The sequence below is a fragment of the Chionomys nivalis genome, chromosome 2 (assembly GCF_950005125.1).
Source record: "Chionomys nivalis chromosome 2, mChiNiv1.1, whole genome shotgun sequence".
Taxonomy (NCBI): domain Eukaryota; kingdom Metazoa; phylum Chordata; class Mammalia; order Rodentia; family Cricetidae; genus Chionomys; species Chionomys nivalis.
This window is the reverse complement of record NC_080087.1, coordinates 133,772,975-133,792,664: the sequence shown is the minus strand read 5'-3', so window position 1 is coordinate 133,792,664 and position 19,690 is coordinate 133,772,975. Positions and strand designations below refer to the sequence as shown.

At 47.6% G+C, this 19,690-nt stretch overlaps 1 protein-coding gene across 4 annotated transcripts in view; it reads left to right on the top strand.

Annotated features, from left to right (window-relative positions):
- The window catches only part of Nrp2 (neuropilin 2), a 116,978-nt gene that overhangs the window by 12,393 nt on the left and 84,895 nt on the right, over positions 1-19,690 (top strand). For all 4 annotated transcript variants that reach the window (XM_057753711.1, XM_057753703.1, XM_057753693.1 and 1 more), the window contains exon 2: positions 2,741-2,918. In XM_057753711.1, the coding sequence (XP_057609694.1) occupies positions 2,741-2,918 (178 nt within the window). The remainder of the gene's footprint in view (positions 1-2,740; positions 2,919-19,690) is intronic.

Here is a 19,690-nt window from a genome sequence, read left to right as displayed (position 1 = left end):
CTCTTTCAGAGCACAATAAAGGCCTACAAAGTAATGGGCGATCTAGCTCTTCACAAGAAACTAGCTAATTCTTATTGGGACATGCAAGCCCCCCCCCAACTAGAAATAAAAAGATCAATTATCAAGAAGAGATGTAGAAGGATTTAGTGTGTTTTCTTTACAGTTTTTACTGCTGTCTTTCAAGAATTCCGTTCTCTCCAAGAAAAATAGAGACAGAAACTCTAGTATTTGTCTTTGTGGATCTACGTCTGTGCCAATGACGTGTGATATTTTATGAGTGGGTGCAAACATGTGTACAGGACTGAAGTGTGAATAACTGACATGTGTATGCAGTTGATGGGAGTATCTATGTGTGTTTCTGAGTGTGAATGCAGCCTCAGCAAGAATGCCCATTTATGAATGCATGGCTGTTGGAAAGGTCCCCAGCACACAATTAGGCAGATGCTAACAAGTCCACGGGTATTTCATTGAGTGTCTTGATTTTCTTCTGATAAAGAAATGATGAGGGGAGGGGGAAGACAGAGGAAAGCAGTAGGGTTTTCCTTTTTGCTTTCAGTTAATAAATTTCAACAGCAGGAGTGCAGAATACTGGCTACAGAGCATGGTGGAGTTAAACAAAATTCCTTTTGTGGGGCAGTAGTTACGCTGAGTACAGATAGGAAATGAAACCTTTCTGCGAGGAAGTTTTGCTCCGACTCCGTTGCCCATCTGTGTGTATGGTCTAATTACTGAAAGCTGAGGGGGAGAAAGTCTTCTTTTAAGAGTAATTGACAGAAGCAGGGGCGGGGCTTGCATAATTGGGGAAACCATAAGGTTGCTAAACGGGAGCTCTGCTCAGGTTTCCCCCGTGAGTGAGTTCCAAGACAGAAAGCATGGTTTCGGGGTGAGGCCAGTCAGTTTTCTTCCAAAATAACTGGCAGGGAGCTAGCCCAGTAAACATTCTTTCTTCTGCTCCTTTGGCGAAAGAGCTAGCGATCTAATACCTGCTTGTCTGCCTTTTCAGAGGCTTCTACCAGCCTCTTCCCCCCACAGAAGCCAAGACTAATGGGCCACCGTATGACCAGCTGGAAGATACTGGTGCCCGTGTTGGTAGAGTGCTTTGGGGCGCCTGCAAGGCCTGCAGGCATGGACTGCAGAGGCAAGGGAGGGGAGCTGGCTACATCTGGGTGGGAGGGATGGACCCCATTGTCCTCCAGGCCTGGGGAGGATGCAGGGTCATTAGGTAGAGGGTGATTCTGTAGCTGTTAGCCCGAGGAAACGGCTCACTTTTGTTTTCCACCCAGTAGGAAATGGACCTGAATCCATTAGATTCTGGGCAGTTCAACCCGGCACAGTTTGAGCCCTTGGAAACTAGATGCCAAAAAGGCTACTTGTGTGGATTTGTGCCCCACCACCATTGTGCAGCACGCCTATCATTTATGCGTTTAAAGCCTGTCAGGCTGGCAGTGTGCAGCAGAGGGCTGGAAGACGGTAATGCCAACAGACACGGTGGTTGGTAAAGTGCACCTGTAGAGTTAAAAATGCATGACCCATTCGCTCTTTGAGGGAACACAGGAGAGAGACCCCTGTCCTGGCCAGTGTCTGCTGAGATGTAATACATAATTCACGGGCCCGTGCTGCTCCATGCAGATGGCAGTATTAAATCGTGATTGATGCTCAGAGACAAACAACGTTCACCAAGGGCTCCAAGAGGCTTCGGAATATTTCTGTGTCTCTTGTGCCCTTCTGCTCTAACTGTGGTATTAAGCAAACCCCACTATTTCCCAAGAACCCCTGCTAAGGACTGCAGAAGTTCCCTCCTGGATAGATGAGAATCTTGAAATGTCATCACCTACCTTTTCTGCCTTTGAAGGTTGTCCCTTCCCTTCTGACCCTTGTTTATCGCCAGCCAGGCACTGAGGAGAGGGGGAGCCAGTTCTACCCCTGCCTCTGCCTTTCCAGAAGCACCAGCACACTCTGGTGGCCACGGAGCCAGAGGGACGGTAGGCAGAAAGCACAGAGAAAGCTAAGGCGTCTGTTCACCCAACACAAAGCACCGTTGTGGAAATGCTGAGATTGGAGCCAGCAGATTCTCTGATAGAGATTCTTCCACTGGGTGTATATTGAAATAATAAATCAAATCTGTGGGGTGTGTGGAATTCAGTGTTTGGGGAGGTCTTTAAAATAAGCTTTAATCACTCTCCAGAGCCTGTTTTGGCCCAAAGCTGAAAGTGCCGCCCTGCACCTCTTGTAATTGTTGCCAGGCTTGCTTGTGGGTTGGTACCACAAAACCACCACCGTCAGTTTCTGGAGCCTGGCTGCTGGCTGACTGTGCTGGGCTAGGAGACACCGGAGACACCGAATTAAATGAAGGATTTATGAGACAAAGATAGATATGGGAGGCTTGAAGGAAGAGAGGAAAATAGCCAAGAAAGGGAGACAGGAAAAGGCAGGGAGAGTTCTTAAGAGTACACTCGTGTTTTTACGATATCCAGCCTTGTAATTGTAATTGGAATATTTATGACCATTTTCTTGATTATGCGTGTGTGTGTGTGTGCGTGTGTGTGTGTGTGTGTGTGTGTGTGGCTGGGTGGCTACAAGGAGTGAAGAGTTGAACTAATCTCTCCCACTGAATGAATAAATAGGTTAGTCTCTCCTGGGCTACCATAAAAGGTTCGTAAAATAGCAGTGATGGTCTCCCCGGGAGGGAGGCTGCTGGAGCTTATCTCATGTTCTTCGGTGGTGCTGCTCTCTCTTCCAGACCCGCCCTGCGGAGGTCGACTGAACTCCAAGGATGCTGGCTACATCACCTCCCCAGGTTATCCCCAGGACTATCCCTCTCACCAGAACTGTGAGTGGGTTGTGTATGCCCCCGAACCCAACCAGAAGATCGTCCTCAACTTCAACCCTCACTTTGAAATCGAGAAGCATGACTGCAAGTAAGTGCAAGCCTTCTGTCTGGGGACATATACATCGGCCACTATCCTTATATTTTGTCTTTTTGTCCATGAAGGGCAATCGTGGATCCCAGCCGCAATGGGACACATAAAGATGACATTACCTTTTAGGAGAAATAGGGTGGAGTTGATTCTATGGTATTGTGAAAACTTTGTGGAATAAGGTACAGAAAACAGTGGTGCCCTGTAAGGAGAAGTTGGCAGTGGATAGAGTTTTCATGAGGGCGGGAAGTGGGCTACAAAATCCTACTTACTGGCTTTATGATTTACGTTTCCTTGGAAAGCTCCTCCATTTCAACCGTTGCCTTATTAGGGAGCCCTGCCAGCTTCCCAAATAAAATAGTAGCTGGTCCTCAATATATCCAGCATTGGGGATTGGCTTCTGAAGGGGCTGCTCGTTACTTTAAAAGAGTAAGAAATACTGACTTGATGGAGGCAGGTTTGAGACTCCAATTGATTCTTGATGTCTACGCTGCCCAGGTTACTAGGAGAGATGTGGGTATGGATTTGTTCTACAAACACAGTTCCAATTGCTTTACAAATAACTAAGCCACTTGGTCCTCACTGTGGCCCTGGGAAGTCAGTGTCAACATGATCTCTGTTTTAACACCAACACACTAAAACACAAGAGTGGTTAGGTCAGCCACTCAAGGAGACTCAGATGATCTTAGCACAGGATATCATCTTTGGAGACGCTGTGCTGCAGGGCGGGGTGGCAGAGCAAGCAGGGTAGTTGTGTGAGAACAGAGATGACAGAGTCCTCATCAAAGCTTCACCATAAAGGTGAGAGAAGGTACCGGTGACAGTTTTGGTCTTTGTACCATAAGCCCCAGTAAATGTTCTGTGTTTATGTTTTGGATAAGCATTCTAAGCATTACTGTGGCCAAGAACTTGTACGTCCTGAATAATCAATAAAGGGACAATTTGTGGGACAGGTATAAGAGAGCAGGTGACACTCCTGGCCTCCATCACAGAACAGGCTTCGGTCCAGGCCAGCACTTCCTCCTTAGGAAACGAGGCCTGTCTGTAACTAGTGCTAAACTCTAGGCCTGGCGAGCTGCTGTCCTTATTAGCCTCTCAGGACCACTTTGCACCTACAGAATGGTTTCCTTCTCACAGGACGTAGTCCCTGTCGAAAACCAAAAGTTTCCCGGATGGAGGCTGCATGTGATCAAGAGTCACAGGATGGGATGGGGTTTCCAGGCTGGCTGCCGGGATGACACAGCATGTGAATTCCCCGTTGTCTGTGTTACACAGACACGCCGGACACATTGACTCAGCATCCCTGGGCTCCCACTTCCCTAACAGTGGACTTTACAAAGCCTTGGGGTTAGTACAGTTTCTGGAAAAGGTATTTTGGGTCCGGGAACCTTTGGCTAGGCTGCAGAAGGCTGGCACCAGCTGAAGCATAGGGTACAGGCTGCCTGAGAAGGAGCGCCGAGAAATTTGACTAAGCATCTCTCTGGATGGAGGGCCAAATTTGGTCCTGCTGACACCAGCAGAATCTCTGGGGGAAATTGCTAAGAGACTATTTTATGGATATTCACGATGACAGAGGGAAAGGGCCCGGTTTTTTAAGATGGTTGGTCCCAGATGTCAAGGAGCAAAGTTCCAAATACACTGGAAAGACTGAAAAACTAAGGAAGCACACTCCAGCCCCAGGACCATCCCCCAGGGCTGGGAGAGCCTGATATGGAACCTTGGTCAGCAGAAGGGACACAAACCTCACGCTTGCCGGAGCCTGAAGAGAGGAAACAGGCAAGTTACAGGCTATCTCCCAGCTTCTCCGCCTTCCTAAGCAGCTTCCTGTTTTCCTCTGTACTCCCCATCCGTGCTGCTGGCTTCAACCTAAAAGGTCGAAGAGGTCAGAAAAAGCTCTTTCTGGAATCTTTTTCCCCAAGTGCCAAATTGTCTGCAAGGCTCCTCTAGGGTTAAGCTTCTTCCACTTAGTCTTGCTCTCGGTACCCCCCACTTCTCCAGTTCCCAATTTCTGTCTCTCTCGTTAGTTCTCATAGTTAGAAGACCATATCTGGTCTCAGTCTTTTACTCATGATCATTTGCATGCAGAATAAGGGGCTTTCCCCTCCCATTGCCTTCCTTTGCTCTCCTGGGAAAGAGCACTTCACTAAATCCCGCAATGTTGTTCTGCTCCACACTCCTTGACTCCTCCCCAAACACTGCATTTTTTTTCCTCCGAAGAGTTTCTGATAGCATTTGCTATCAGAAGATATCAAACTACAATTCTTTGCATCTTGAGGACATGTTCAACTGTCTACCTCAAAATTGAAGCAGTAGCTCCCTCGCCCAACAGAAATCTGCCTCAGTTGCCCTTCTGCAGCTGGGCAATAGCTCTTTGCAGAAAGGGGAAACGAACACCTTCATGACTGCCCACGTCTTCTCTTCTGCCTTCCATTCATGCAATTAACTACAGAAATTGCCCTTTGACCAAAGACCAGGGCCCTGCCTGACAGGAAGGATTATTCTGGTGTGTGGTACCTAAACCTTTGTCTTTCTGTAGCTTGGAGTCTTTACCCCAAAGGTCATACTGTTACTGAGCAAACCCCAGACAGATCTTTTCCTGACCACTGCTTGTTCATTTTGTTCCACCGAAGCTTGCTGTCTTCTCGGAAAATTTCGCTCACGAGCGTCAGCCGTTCTGTGCCAGTGCAATCCAAAGCCACCCTCTCTGTTAGCTTTGCCTGCCTCCTCCCTCAGGCTATCCACAGAGAGACAAACCCCGAGCACCAGCATGCTGTCCTGGGGACCTGGTAACAGCCACAGGCAGAAGCAAAGGCTGCTGTGGCATTGCCAGCTGCCTGTGTCAAGGGACAGAAAGACAGGACTCAGTGCTGTCTGGGCAAACAAGAGAGAATCCAATTCATCCCCCCTGGGAGCAGAAGATACCAGGAGGCTGCTGCCTCGGCAGACAGAGAGGCCAATTGCTTGAGTCATCAGCCAGAGGGTTCAATGTTATGGTTTGAGAAACACACACACAAGGCTGAGTATTTTTCCATTTCTAAAGTTTGAACTGTATGTATTTTTTAAAGCACTTACCAACATGCCATCCTACAAGCACCAATCTTCAAGCAGGCATGCACACACGTGCACACACACACACCATTGCAGAGGCCCAACCAGGGGTAACTAAAATCAAGAGCTAGTTCCTTGAAAGAACAAGTACTTACCAAATAGGTATCTTGAAAATATTTTTAGGAAGTTCTAAAGCCACTAGGAAGCCATGAAAGTACGTTTCTTAGCCCAGCGGCCTCACATGTAAGTCTACACAGACTCAGAACAAAATGACCTCATTCATATCAAAATGAGCATTGTTGAGGAACAGTGGTTTTCTGGGTGGAGTTCCTTGGTGAAAAGTCCCAGAATGTCTTAAATTACATGCCACACTACCCTGTTTTCTTAAATCCAACAGTTAAGAAGAGTAATTTTTCATTCTTGATAATTCAAAATAGTAATTGCTCACTTCTTCCTGAGCAATGGAGTCCAAGTAATGTCCTCTTTGGATGTGACTCACACTTAGGGATGTGAGCACTTGAATGCAGTACTGGCAGAGGCCGGGAGAGGGCACAAGACCCCATCGTGAACTCCCTAATGTTGGTGCTGTGAGCAGAGCTCATGGCCTCTTCAAGAGCAGTGTGCGCCCTTAAACCCTGAGCCACCTCTTCAGTCCACATTGGGGTTCTTGTTGAGCTTTTAAACTTTAAGTCATCAGTTTACCCCTTTCTCAAAACCATGAAAACAACTGCTTTGTTGTCTCTTGTTGATGTCATCACAGTAAGTTAACAAGCATGTTAAATGCCTTTGCACTGTCATGGAAAACTTGAGACTATTTTCTCCCGGTATTTTTCTTTTTAAACTTTTTTATTTGTTTATATTTTATGTATGAGAAGCTCTACATATGTACCCGCAGGCCAGGAGAGGGCATCAGATCCTCTTACAGATGGTCGTGAGCCACCATGTGGTTGCTGGGAACTGAACTCAGGACCTCTGGAAGATCAGCTCTGAACTGCTGAGTCATCTCTCAGCCCCTTCTCCTGGTACCCTTGCCATCAGTTCTTCTTATGAGGAGCCTTTCTCTTACAGCTTTCCTCTTCTGACTTTTATTTATTTATTTTTCCTATGTATCAAATTTGCTATAGAAATCCTTGCTGTCCGTGCTAAAAATTAGGTCCTGGGACTCAAGATTTCAACCCTAAGCCAGTGAAAATTCAAGATCAACATTTCTCATTTGCTTCTTTCGGCCAAGGTCACATCGGAGTAAAGTTGACTCCACCCTGACTGAGCACAATACAGCACCCATAGTTCTCGAGGCTTCTGCTCTCCCCAGTCTGCTACATTCTGGGTATGGGTATTTGACCTCTGGCCAAGTGTCCTAGCTAAACAAGGTGCTCCTGTGTTTACTTACCTGCTGAGGGGCCCTGTAAGTCTTAGAAGACGTGTCTGTCCCTCTCACAGTAGGAGGCTATATTTTAAAACAAATAGCAGATTCCTCGGCTACTAAATTAACAATCTGCTAAACAGAGGAAAGAAACCAGATCTCGATAATCTTGTCCCTCCCTGCTGAACAATTAGTGTTTTCCCATGCCCAGTAAACAGCCAATGCCTCCAGGAACTGAGCACAGCCTTCCCTCTGTGAGGACGCCTGAGCTCTGACTGCACACACTGTCCCTCCTTCCCTGCCCACTCTTCCCCTGGGCTCCTCTCTCCATCTTCTTGTTTTTTATTGGCCCCTACTCCAAACCGCCTTAGCTCTTGGTCTGAGTGGGCAAACTCTCCAAGGGCACGGGCCTCCTACTTCATCTCTGAACCACAACATGTAGCCATGGAGTGGTTGTGTGCCAATGTTTGATTGATTGATATTTTACCATTGATTGCACCAGGGCATAGGTAAGTGTGGTTTGAACTGTGTTGGTAGGCAGACAGGGCTGTTTTTCCATTCTCCCATCAGAGATTACAAAAAGATCATAAAATCTAGACTATAAATGTTGCTAACTACTCTAACTTGTGTCTGTCACCAACAAAATGATCCAGGCCATTCACTCTACGCCCAGAAAGTTCTGAATAACTAACTACTTAGTACCAAGCTTGAGGGCCCGTTTTTGAAATATAGAGGTTGGTATACCGTACCCTTTGACCTGGTAGACCTTGGGGTTCCAGAGTAGGAGGTAATGAGGTCATGTTGCCCCAGCTGGCATAGAACTTCTGAGCCTGGCCGTGGATTGGCACTTCACAGTCTCTGTCCCAATTAACAGTGGCAGGAAGGCACATGAAGTGGCTGCCCTCTTTCCTGCTTGCAGTGAAGAAACATAGCCTTGCAGGGCTCAGGCAAGTGGCCTTAGACCCGGCCCTCTGAAAGAGCTGGTGGGGCGGGATTTGAACCCTACTTTTCAGTCTGCATTCTTTACTCTTAGGGTGTCTGCCTTCCCTCCCCTATGCTACGTATTATGACTACGGCATGATGGGAACCTGGTACATGAGTGCACAGCGCCCAGATCCAGCCTAGGGGGGCTCCCTGGAAGAGGCATTTCCTATACTGACCCTAGAGCAGTCTTCTAGGCAAGCGGGGGAGGGTGTACGTATAATGGCCTCAGCAGAGGGTGGCACACTGAACAACCTGAAGAGGGGCAGGCGGTCGCTCTGGGAAGCACAATCATCAACATTACTGACCCCCATTTCCCTCACTATGAAGATTGTAAGGGCAGGAGAAAAGAAGGCCGCCCTTTTGACTTGTTGCCATAAACCTTCTTCCTGGCAAAAGGTGCCCGATGATGTTACTTAACTCCACTTCCTGGCCAGGCCACTTCCACCTCCTCCTCAGGAGAGAGGCCTAGGGCAGGAAGCAGGAAAAGCTGAGATTATGGGGCCTCTGTGCCCCACCCTCCCTGCTATTGTAGTGTCTCTTTTCAGACTGTGTTCCCTGTGTCCAGATGTCCTCAGTGCAATGCCTGAGAGTGTGCCTTGCTCTGGGAAAGTCCAGGTAACAAGCTGGATCAAGTCCTCATCAACTTGGTCTTACACAGACTTTCGATCTCTTTTCTTTTCTTTGAGAGAGAAACCAAATTATCCATTTGGAGATGTGGCTTCAGTAGGGGTTGCCTGAAGTCAGAACAGAGCCAGTCTCTGTGGTGCAAGAGCATGCCACATGCTGGCTCGGGAGACACCCTTGGGTTGGTTACTCATGACATTGTGACAGATTTACTGCCTACCCACCACAAAAATGTCCCCATTCTCTGAGGCTCCAGTGAGCATTAATATTTTTCTATATTGCAACAACCCTCCTAATGACAGAAACAGACCCACCTCTGGGAGCATGGTGCAATAATGGGACTAACCCCGTGAGCCAGGGCCCAGCTACCAGCTGACCCGTCCGTCCGTCACATCCTTGACCAAGGACTCCCTCTGCCCAGCAACTTCAGCTCACTCAAGAAGGGGAAAACAGCAACACACAGACTGTTCTCCTTCTCTCACCAAGGTTAAGGAGCAGTTGGGACAAGAGTTATTTTTGGCTGTTTGTTTTTAAACATTTGATGTTGCAATCCTAACTCTCTCCATGCAAGCGATCTTCACTATGGCTGTCTTTCTTAACAATGTGTTTTATCTTCTGATTGAGAAAATCACTTGAGATTTTGTCATACACGATCCCCCTTGCTCTGCCTCTCAACCTTGGCACTTTCTTGAAAGCTGGAGATCCCAGAGGAACAGCACCTCGCCCCATGTAACTCCATGTAATTCTCCTATCTAATTACAGCGCAGGCTGTCTCAAGAAATTCAGAGGGACAGGGAGCCGATAAAGGTGTGGAGGCGGTAAGGCAGGGGAGGAAGATAACACATCAAGACCTCAGACTTCTCGACAGAGGGATTTGTGCTTCCCTATGACCATGAGTCCCATAGGGGGAAAATCTGCTCTTTTTGTTTGTTTTAGAAGTAAGGAATCTAGACCTCGATGGGAGACCCTCAAGAGATAACTTAATTCCATTTTTCTAATTCTGCCTAGATAAATCACCATGCACACACAGGCCTTGTCTTGCCTTTCAGAGTAGAAAAAGAACTTCATAATCGCCCTTCATTATGAGACCTTTTGGCTCACAACCCACCCCAGTTGATTGCAGAATAAATGGCTGTATTCAATTTACATAATCAAAATTTTTTCCTAGAAGGAAAAATTCATGAAAAAAAGTTAGAGGGGTCAAAATTAAATTCTAAGAAACTAAGAAAAAGGAGAAAGAAATAGATCCAGGTTTGACTTAGGTTTGAAGGGATCCCATGATAAAAGAAAAAGCACACGATTCCTTAATGTCCTGTTTTCGTGGCTTTGTACCTGGCATCTCGGCAGTTTTCTGACTCTTTCAGCTCTGTACGTTAGAGGCCCAGACATACGGTCGTGGGGGAAGATGATCAGTAAAACGACAGCAAACACCGATGGCGTTCCCGGAGACATCAGTGTCCACGTTACCTCCCAGAGCAAGCTCTGCACCCAGCACCGGTATTAGTCCCACTGACCAGAAAGAAATACTGAGGCCTTGGGAGAGCACACCCTGTACACCCTGCGCTGCTTCTGTGTGCCTTTGTCAACGCTGGCCTGACTCCTTTAGATACTGTCCTCTTTTTATAGCCTTGCTCAGTCTCTTCCTGCTGCTTGGTCACTTGTGGATGCCGCAAGGCACTCGAGGAAAGAGAAGTCTTTCTAGAGCTTAAAGGACAAGCTGGAAACCAGATTCAGTCAATAGTCTCCATCTGCCTCCTACTCCTCTGAATTCCTACACCATACGCACCACACATCTGCACACAATATACACACACCATGTACCATACCATACGCACCACACATCTGCACACAATATACACACACCATGTACCATACCATACGCACCACACATCTGCACACAATATACACACACCATGTACCATACCATACGCACCACACATCTTACACAATATACACATACCATGTACCATACCATACGCACCACACATCTGCACACAATATACACACACCATGTACCATACCATACGCACCACACATCTGCACACAATATACACACACCATACACATACGCCACACAGGCACACACACCACACATATACGCACCATACCCATACCACACACACATACATACACCATACACACACCTCACACAGGCACACACATGCTCTCTCTCGCACTCTCTCTCTTTCTCACACACACACACCCACACACCACATACTATGCACATACACACATACACCACACATACTCACATGCACACGTACAACACACACAGCACACATACACCGTATACAACACACACCATAAACCCACCCCTGACAGGCACACCCCCACGCATAAGCACACATGCTCACCACCCTCTTTGGGTCTCCACCACCACCTTTTCTTTCCATCTGGAATCTGAAGATGTGAAGGCCAGTAATGGAGTGTCAGCGGAAGTAATTGATTCCTCACACACAGAGAATGCTCCTGACTTTAGTGTCAGTGGAGCTGAACCAGGTTCTGGGCGGGTGAGAGAGCCGTGTAAACAGTTCATGGCTGAGCTGTCAGGGCCGAGCCCAACACCGCGGAGAGTGAGTGGGAGGGGAACCCCGGAACACATAATTGTTTTATTGGGAAAGAAAGCAGTAAATAATATTTCAACCCAGGGATTGGCCGTTCAAGAGGGATGAAGACAGTAGGGACAGAAGGAAGCGCGGCCCAGGTTTGACTGGAAGAGGTTTTCTTTGTCTCAAGGTGGGAGGTTTCCTTCCTGCCCCACCCCCATTCTCCCATTATCATCATTAAAATAATTACCGTAACAATTACAGTTGATGAGCCCTCTGGTTTACGGAGCACCTTTCATCTGAAAGTTCAAAGTGATTTATCTGTGTGTCAGCCTCTGAGAACTGTAGGAGGGTGAGAAAGTATTATTATTATCATTACTATTATTACTATTACTATCATTATTATTATTATTTGGGGGGGTCTCCTCAGGAAACTGAGATCCTGCCAGATACAAGACTCTGCCCAACCTTAGAACAGCAGCTGGGTTAAGTGCTGGGAAATGAACTTCTCTTCTGGGGTCTCCACTATGACACCCTCCCAGCGGGCCTCTTATCAACATGCAGCTCAGTGCCTTCCCTATGCCATGGGATTCCCACTGGTCGCTCTAATATGGTGCCCAGACAGCCAACAGATCCATGCACAAATGACCTGTTTATAACTTTGGGATAAATACAAGTCCATTAAGTCCAACCCATACTGTTTCTTTCCATCCAGCTCGGAGACTTCCAGTAACCTGCTTCTCTTGTAGATAGAAGCTGTGTACTTTCTAGACATTTTTTTTTTTTTTTTTTTTTTTTTTGGTTTTTCGAGACAGGGTTTCTCTGTGGTTTTGGAGCCTGTCCTGGAACTAGCTCTTGTAGACCAGGCTGGTCTCGAACTCACAGAGATCTGCCTGCCTCTGCCTCCCAAGTGCTGGGATTAAAGGCGTGTGCCACCACCGCCCGGCCTCCAGACATATTCTTGATGGTTCAGTGGGACTGTCTCACAGCACCCACGGTCCAGAGTGCTGTCCATGTCCAACCAACCCTGGGCTTCAATCCAGAGGAGCAAGGCCAGGGCTGTGTCGTACATTCCTGACCAGACTGACTTTACCCAGTGCAGTCAGGACACACATCAGGGCGCAGGGTCCAAGTGGCTCTTCCCGAGGAGGAAGTAGTTCCAGATGACTGGCCACCAAGGGCTACATTCAGAATCTGCACCCTGGCGTGACGACAGCCGCTTCCTCCTGGACATTAGTGTGTGACTGTTATTTCCACACCTCTGCAACCTGAAGCGCCAAGAGAACAGGATCCCAAAGCAGGCTGGCACACCTGCCACCCGCTCCCAGAGGCCAGGGTGCCCCTGTTCTGGAATTCTTCAGAGCACATTTTTCAGACAAGTTTTAAGTCTCCCAAGTTTTGTTACACAGAGCCTAGGAGGATATTAAAATAACTGGAAACCCATCCCCAGAAAATGCAAATGAACTCTGACACGGTGATTGGTTCCCTGGTGCCTAGCTCTCTTGTTCCCAGCAGGCTTCCATTTTTCGGACAGATGGGAGGTTATGATTTCTCTCTTACAATTGGCTCCACCGGGAGGCAGAGTGAGTGAACTACTTACCCAGAGGGAGCTGTTCTCTCAGCCAAGTGAAGGGGTGCTGCCAGCACACCAGGGCCCCAGGGTGACGTGCTCTCATTTCCCCTCAATGACTACCAGTTGCCTTATGCCCCTAGTCAGTCCCAAGAGGTGATGAGGTACGAGCCCTGTGCCCATTTATGAGGTGAGGCAAACCAAGGCAGAACAACATGTTGGCCCCGGGCTAGCATGAGACAACTCAACAAGTCTTGACTCTGTCGGGTACCACTTTCAACATCAGAGCATGAGTTGTTACTGCTGCGTCTCAAAAGAAAGAAGTGACTGTGAACCGTGGGGGCTCTTCTTATCTTCTTAGTAAGTACTCTGGCATTATTATAAAATGCTAGCAAGGGATTCTTGAAGTTGACACCAAAGGACAGAGGTTCTATAGTCACAGAACAGACTAAAGGAACAGACTAAAGGAAGTCTGAGCAATCGTGCCCAAAAGAGTGAGCCTCCATCCTTCAGCTTCACCAGTTGCCTAAAAACCATCCCTTACGTAAGTGTTCCATCCCAGCAGCCTCCTGAGTGCAGAAGTCCAGCAGAGGAGTAGCTTTGTGGCCTCAGGAATGCACTTTGCTGGGAAGCCAGAGCAGAGGGAAATAGTATGCACCTACGGGGTCAGGGCAGAAGTGTTGAAGGCTTTGTTGTGCACCCTTCACTTTCTGAAAGTTATCCACAGCAAGGCTTCTCAGAGCTGCATCTGGAGCAGCCTGCTTCCTCACGTTGAGAGTGTTCTTGGCAGCCTGCAACCTGAGGAACAATGAGATTCTGCGGCCTCTACATCATCCCAGGGCTTCTGCGGAAAAACAAGCAGCAATTATAAATAGATGGTATTTGCAGTTTCCACTTTCTTGCCTTCAAGGTTTTTTAGAATAATTCCTCCAGTTTGTTTTGGGTTATTCTCTGTGCATACTTCCTTTGCTGGGTGGTCAGATTTCCTCTTTTCTAACAAGCATGGTGACCCTGGCTGGGAGGGACTGCAAACGAAAACCTGCAAACATCAGAGATTTGTGCTTTGAAGAAATGAAGGAAGAGAATGAACTGCAAACAGCTGCTGTGGAAACAGCACTGGGTCCTGATGCAAACACACAAACAATCCTAGAGTGCTGGGAAGCAGAGATGCATGAATAATGATGATGATACCAGCAGTGGTGGCCACTTCTACTCAGTGAGGATGGACTGTATGTCAACTGGGATACTGAGCTACTCGTGCGCCTCAGCTCAGTTGACTGAGGGCAGAATGGGAGCCCCATTGCTCAAAACACAGCAAAAGAGACTGGAAGTATGAACCAGTGGCAGTGGGGTGTCTTAGCATACAGGCCCTCAGGCCCTAGGTTCAACCCAGCACCATTTAAAGACAGAGAGATTTATAGATAGAAAGATAGATAGATAGATAGATAGATAGATAGATAGATAGATAGACAGACAGACAGACAGACAGACAGACAGACAGACAGACAGACAGATAGATTAAAGAACTTTCCAGACTGGAAATGTAGCCCAGTTGATAGAATGTTTGCCCAGAATACACAAATCCCTGGGTTCACTTCCCAGTGCTACATAAAGTAGACACGGTATATACCTCTCTACCAGCCCTCCACTGCTCCAATCCCCATCCCCCATCCACCACACACACACACACACACACACACACACACACACACGCTCAGGAGATAAAAGAGAGCAGGCAGGAGTTCAAGGCCATTCTCAATAACAAAGAAAGGTCAACCTAAGCTACCTACAACCCTGTTTAAAAACAAACAAAACCCAGCAAATGGGAAATAAGTAGCTTTGAACCCGTCCCTGGCAGCCTGGACCCAAATCCCAGGCTCAGAACTTCAAGACTGAAATAAATCTCCAAACTCAAGTACATGGATTTGTGCAAAAGGTAAATCTGTGGAAATCCACCCCCAAGGTTGGCAGCGCTGGGACTGTTAGCTATGCTGTAGCTAGGGTTGTTCATGGTATCTTTTCTACCTTTCGGCTGCTGTGTGTGTGTGTGTGTGTGTACACAAACGCAGCTCATCTCTCACCCACCCTTACCACCGTGTCTTGTTAACATGGTGGCTGTAATATGCTCTCTCTCAGGCATGGGGGCTTTGCTGGACCTGAGTGGGGCTGTTGTTATCTCATTTTGTAGATGAACAACTGAGACCGGGTGAAGGTGGGTGTCTTATCTCCAGCTTTGCCAGTGGCTAATCACAGACGAACTGTTCACAAAGTCCACTTCTTGTGCCTTTTCCCCAGAGTACATCATGGCTTCTTAGACATGGATCTGTGTAATAGTTATTTCACCTTGGTCTTGTCACAGATCCCGTCCCTAGAAAAATACACCTGCATGGGAAGACACAAAGCTTCAGTGTGTGATTGTAAGGGCTCCCCAGCCCATTGAAATTCCTGCATGGACCATATTGGAGATTTGTGGACTTAGAATATGTGGATGGCACTTGAAGCTCTTCTAAATACACTGCATCCTATTTTCTCACTCGCTGGGCCATATGTTTGCATTCGAGTGTACACGTGCTTATAAAAATACTGCGCTTACAGAAATTAATATGTTATTCCATCTGAACACTGGAGCTATATTTCCACCATTACCACTGGGCAAATCTTACAGCCACACATTTCAAACCTGCTCGCTGTTCTCACTGGAGACCTGTCTATTGCTGTTCTCACTGGTGACCTGTCTGTCTATCGCTGTTCTCACTGGTGACCTGTCTATCGCTGTTCTCACTGGTGACCTGTCTATTGCTGTTCTCACTGGTGACCTGTCTGTCGCTGTTCTCACTGGTGACCTGTCTGTCGCTGTTCTCACTGGGGACCTGTCTGTCGCTGTTCTCACTGGTGACCTGTCTGTCGCTGTTCTCACTGGGGACCTGTCTGTCTATTGCTGTTCTCACTGGTGACCTGTCTGTCGCTGTTCTCACTGGTGACCTGTCTGTCGCTGTTCTCACTGGGGACCTGTCTGTCGCTGTTCTCACTGGGGACCTGTCTGTCGCTGTTCTCACTGGGGACCTGTCTGTTGCTGTTCTCACTGGTGACCTGTCTATCGCTGTTCTCACTGGTGACCTGTCTGTCGCTGTTCTCACTGGGGACCTGTCTGTCGCTGTTCTCACTGGGGACCTGTCTGTCGCTGTTCTCACTGGTGACCTGTCTGTCTATCGCTGTTCTCACTGGAGACCTGTCTATCGCTGTTCTCACTGGTGACCTGTCTATCGCTGTTCTCACTGGTGACCTGTCTGTTGCTGTTCTCACTGGAGACCTGTCTATCGCTGTTCTCACTGGTGACCTGTCTGTTGCTGTTCTCACTGGGGACCTGTCTGTTGCTGTTCTCACTGGGGACCTGTCTATCATCGCTGTTCTCACTGGGGACCTGTCTGTTGCTGTTCTCACTGGTGACCTGTCTATCGCTGTTTTCACTGGTGACCTGTCTGTCGCTGTTCTCACTGGGGACCTGTCTGTTGCTGTTCTCACTGGGGACCTGTCTATTGATCGCTGTTCTCACTGGTGACCTGTCTGTCGCTGTTCTCACTGGTGACCTGTCTATTAATTTTGGCACGTCCTGCAGGCTTAGTTTAATAGGGATGGCTAAGTAAAAAGAGCAAGGTTCTGTGAAGTTGCTTTCTACTTCTGCCCACTTTATAGAAACCTAAGGATAGAAGGCTTCTCTCATGCCTTTGTGCTGCAGCAATCTGATGTATCCAGACAACGAAGCAAAGGAAAGGAAGTGAGGTCTGTGTGCCAAGGGTTCAAATCTCACCTCTGACCCTTCCTCATTTTGAGTTTGGGTTGTCAACCTGAGTATCCATTTTTGCTTCTGTAGATGAGTGGTAACCATGACCAGCCTAGTCTGTATCAAGTTAGGATTAAATGAAATAATATTTAAACTGATGGGTCTTTCCCCATAGTAACTACTCAACAAAAATATGCTGACATTCCATTGATATGCTTACTAAATGAGCAACAATAGAAAGCAGAAATTCAAGGAAATGAAATGTATTTCTTTATAAAGAGTTAGTCCTACAGCAAGGCGATTTCTCCGTATAGGCTGGAACCAAGAAGCAGGTGGCCTGGCTCTGGGCCTGTGTTGGCCAGAGACCTCGACACTGTGCCGACCCACCCGGCAGCTCCATGTGTCTCGGGCGGCTTCTTTGTTGGGAGTTTTTAGGCGCTGCAAGCGGCTGTGATGGCATTTCCTCCGATTTTCCCTGCAGGTTTTAATGTAAGGATTAATAAGACAGTGTTTGTAGCTGTCTTTGAGCTTTCTGGAAGAAAGGCACTCCGGGAGGTGGCAAATTCTCTGGCCTGGATAATCCACTCATGAAATATGGAACTTTGAAAGTGTGAGAAAAATCTCCAATCACTTTGACAGCATTTTAATTATAGTTGATTTGTTTGCCGCTAATAGTGAAAATGCTGTCAGCAGGATTTGAGATGTTTCTTCTCCACAAAATGTTATATTTCGTGTCTTTGTGGCACGAAGCAGCATTTAGGTTTCCACATACCACCAGAATAGCTCAGGAGACGCGCTGGGGTGCAAAGTCAGAAGATACAGCAGGGGCAGACCCACCACGCCCGGAGAAAGCATATTCTGATACAGCACCGACTGCAAATCCCTTCTTCAATATGTGGGATCCCTGTTTGTGTCGCGGACCCCAAAATATCCCACTGTAGCCTTCCCCTGCTTCCTCCCTTGTGCAAGAGACAGAGTTAAAGAAATAGACAAGATGCAGGTAAACCTTTCCATAAGGAGATAAGCAGAGGAAGGGTCCGCCACCTGAAAGAGAAGGGCAGGGCAGGCCTGAGAGAAGGGAATGGGCCACAGGCAGAGTAATGAGTATGGCAGACACAAGAAAAAAAGGGGCAAGGGCCCGAAGATTGGGAACACCCTCGATCTGTGTCATAAACATCAGCAGCATGAAGGGAGGAAGGACCTGCCTACCAAAGAATCCAATTTCTCTTGGTGCAGGCATACCTGTGTTCAGATCCAAATCCCGAAGTTGGGTGTGACACCCTTATAGGACCTAAGAATTCTGCCTTTGGTATACTCCATTCCCCCACAGACATCTGTGTACCCAGAAAGGCAGACAAGACCCAGGCTAGACCTTAAACGACTCTGAACAAGGGCCTTTGCCAGGGAGATCTTTGACACCCTCAGCAGTGGTCTCCAAGGGTGACAACCTGGGAGAATGAGAGATGGATGCCAGAGAACCTGTTTCCATGTTTGCCAGGGATGGGTGGGAGAGATGAAGCTGCTGTTTCCCTTCTCTCTCCCTTTTTCTCTCTCCCCTTGGACTCAGAAAATTAATTCCACTGTCTAGATTTCCATGCCACCCCCCACCCATGTGGATTTGAGGAGTCACAATGAAGACTTCGAGGCTAAAGGAGAAAGCAGAGGAGGCATTCTCTAGACAAGCCCCGCCCGTGCAGATGTCAGCAGCTGTACAGAACAAGAAAGGACTCGAGGACCATAGAGAAAGATCAAGAGTGAGGTAGAGGTGGCTACTTTGGCTCAGGGGAAGAAATAAATAACCAAAATAATAAGAGGTAGTGTTAAAGCTTCGAAAGGAATTTTTTCATTTGAGAGAGATTATGGATAATGAAATACAAACACTGTAGTTAAGATGTCTGTTAGCTGCTCGTGTTGGCTTCTGGGAGGCAGTAATGGGCTGGGTGAGAGGGCAGCTTTCAAGTCGGCCCGTTTCACTGTCCTTGGGGTGAAGCTCAAGTCTGTACCCCAGATTTCTTGCTCAAACAAACACTGGAGATTCAAGGCTGCGCACAAAGCTTGTATTTATTCCAAAGCCACAAACTTCCTGAGCCTCCTCAGAGCCCTTCACAAAAGAACCTGACAACATGGAAATTTCTGAGGAGATTTGCTCCAGCTGCAGCAAATCCCCAATAATAAAAAATTTCCCCAAATGGGTCTGTCACATGGGAGGTAAATGAGATATTCTGGATGAAGTCAGCGTGTCACTTGAAGTGTGCCCTTTATAGCAAAAGACCAGCCAGAAGGTCACATGGTTAAGTGGACTTGTCCACAGGGTGCAGCCAGGACCCTGGAGGGAGAAGAAACTTGCCTGCCGACTTGTAACTCCTGTCTCTCTCTCCTGTGTACTTGATAGAAAAATCCAGTTTCCTAAGAAGTTCAAGTTCAAGGTTATTTGCTTCACAAAGAGACTCATAGAGGAGGAGGTGGGGGGGAGATGAGGGGTTCCCTTTAATTCACAAGCACACACACACAGAGAATTAGTTACTGGCTTAGAGGAACCTTTATTCAAATTGTATGGCCTTCACTGTAGGTAGGTGTTGTTGTTGTTGTGTGTGTGTGTGTGTAAACATGGAGTTGTTGCTGGGCAAGTCTCTCTCGCGCACACACACACACACACTCACACACACACACACACAAAGCCTGAGGGAGGCCTGATCACTAAGTAAATTGAGGCAAGCTCTGAGCAATGGCTGTTGGTTGTTGGTAGCCCTGCCTCCTGGCTGATTCTGTCAATAAATGACCCCACCCACTTCTAAGGACTAGCCAGTATGGTGGCAGGGCCTCTCTGTCCTTTGTAGAAAAACCACCAACACAAAA